This window comes from Argentina silus (assembly GCF_951799395.1).
Source record: "Argentina silus genome assembly, contig: scaffold_126, whole genome shotgun sequence".
NCBI classification, from domain to species: Eukaryota; Metazoa; Chordata; class Actinopteri; order Argentiniformes; family Argentinidae; genus Argentina; species Argentina silus.
Genome location: NW_028152680.1, coordinates 134427 through 136518, shown reverse-complemented (window position 1 = coordinate 136518; position 2092 = coordinate 134427). Strand labels below are relative to the sequence as shown.

The following is a 2092-nucleotide window of genomic DNA, read 5'->3' as shown; positions in this document are numbered from 1 at the left end:
GAAGCGCGGGAGGGACCGTGCGTTGCGAGGCTCGATCTCCAGAGACTTGTTGAACAGGTAGTCAGAAAACTCCTTCTCTGCCTTCTCCTCCATTGGGTTCAGGTTCTCAAAGAACCTCTGGGTCAGGGCAGAACCAGAGAGAGAGAAAGAAGGGGTCAGAACCAGAGAGAGAGAGGGAGGGTTGTTTTCTGGTATTTCTAGATCTATCTTCTTGATAAAGGGTTCGTTAAGGTAGTTCTATTTCTATCTCACCCTGATGTCACTCTCGACCCGTAGGCAGTAGGGCTGGTTCTGGTACTGTTGGATCTCCCCGGTGATCTCTGCTACTTTCCGCCTCTTGCTGAAGTTGATGAGGTCTTTGCCCTGCCTCTTCAGGAAGTCTGGATTCCCTTCTTCTGTCTTCAGGATGTTGGTCAGGTAGATACCTGAGAGAGGGGGGGGGGGAGGGAGGGAGGGACAGAGGGAGGGAGGGAGAGAGAGAGGGAGAGAGAGGGAGGAATCAGAGAGAGAGAAAGAGAGAGAGGGATGGAGGGAGAGAGAGAGGGAGAGAGAGAGGGAGGAATCAGAGAGAGAGAAAGAGAGAGAGGGATGAAGGGAGGGAGAGGCGGGTGGATGAGGCCAACTGTGTGATAGAATGTTGGTGTTGTTGTTAACTGATAATGGAACATTCCGTGAGGCAGGGTCGGGGCTGTGGGGCGTACCAAAGAAGGGCACGCAGGGGGGGTTGATGGAGCGCAGCTTGGCCAGGTACTTCTTGTAGTGGTCTTCACTCAGCTCATGGGCTTCTTCTAGAATCTTCCTCTGGCGGCTGGGGATTTGCTGCAGAGAGGAGGGAGGGAGAGGTAGAAAGAGAGAGGGGAAGGGAGAGGGAGAGAGAGGGGGGAGAGAGAGAGGTAGAGAAAGAGAGAGGGGGAGGTAGAGAGAGAGGGGGGAGGAAGAGGGAGAGAAAGAGAGAGGGGGAGGGAGAGAGAGAAAGAGAGGGGTAGAGAGAGAGAGAGAGGGGGGAGGGAGAGAGAGAAAGAGAGGGGGGAGGTAGAGGTAGAGAGAAGGGGAGGGAGAGGGAGAGAGAGGGGGAGGGAGAGGGAGAGGTAGAAAGAGGGGGAGGGAGAGGTGGAGACAGGGGGGAGGGGGGAGGGAGAGAGAGAGGGGAGGGAGAGGTAGAGACAGGGGGGAGGGGGGAGGGGGGAGGGAGAGGTAGAGAGGAACACACTCTTATGCTCTGGTCATTGGGAAATCGGAAACTCAGACATGTCACTCAGAGACGTGGTTACCTCAAACACACACACCCACACCCACCCCCACACACCCACACCAACACACACCCCCACCCCACCCCCCCCACCCACCTCGAAGGTGTGGTCGAGGCGGTAGACGGGGGAGGAGTTCATGGCGCTGACGACCTCCAGGACGCCGTTGAAGTTGTTGAGCTCCTGGAAGACCTGCAGAACCTCGATGATCCTCCCCACCACCGCCGCCCGCTCCTCCAGGTTCTCTGTCTCCACGATGCACCTGGCCGAGGGGGGAGGGGGGGGGTTAGACTACAGATACCATGATACACCTGGGGGGAGGGGGGGGTTAGACTACAGATACCATGATACACCTGGGGGGGGGGGGGGGGGGTTAGACTACAGATACCATGATGCACCTGGGGGGGGGGGGGGTTAGACTACAGATACCATGATACAAATGGGGGGGTTAGACTACAAATACCATGATGCACCTGGGGGGATGTGGCCTGCCAGTATTTCACTTTAATAATGAGTTAAACCCTGGCATGATGTCCCCAATGCTTCCTCTTCACCGTGGGAACACAGACTGGTGGTGGGGGTGTGTGTGTGTGTGTGTGTGTGTGTGTGTGTGTGTGTGTGTGTGTGTGTGGTCTCACTTCTCCAGCCACAGTGTGAGGTTGGTGTGTGTGTGTGTGTGTGTGTGTGTGTGGTCTCACTTCTCCAGCCACAGTGTGAGGTTGGTGTGTGTGTGTGTGTGTGTGGTCTCACTTCTCCAGCCACAGTGTGAGGTTGGTGGTGTGTCTGATCATTCTCAGCAGGTTGGGGGAGTTCAGCTCCTTGTCCTCCTTGGTCCACACACTGCC

The 2092-nt window shown here is 56.5% G+C and overlaps 1 protein-coding gene across 1 annotated transcript in view; it reads right to left on the bottom strand.

Moving 5' to 3' along the window:
• Positions 1 to 3: 3 nt before the first annotated feature.
• The window catches only part of LOC310824697 (son of sevenless homolog 1-like), a gene marked incomplete at its 3' end in the record, with an annotated part of 31483 nt that continues 29394 nt past the window's right edge, over positions 4 to 2092 (bottom strand). Inside the window, exons 16-20 of the mRNA XM_083697955.1 lie at positions 1998 to 2092; positions 1347 to 1509; positions 702 to 819; positions 253 to 425; positions 4 to 117 (exon numbers count right to left, since the gene is read on the bottom strand). The exon at positions 1998 to 2092 is cut by the window's right edge and continues 25 nt beyond it. Coding sequence (XP_083554081.1) covers positions 4 to 117; positions 253 to 425; positions 702 to 819; positions 1347 to 1509; positions 1998 to 2092 — 663 coding nt within the window. The remainder of the gene's footprint in view (positions 118 to 252; positions 426 to 701; positions 820 to 1346; positions 1510 to 1997) is intronic.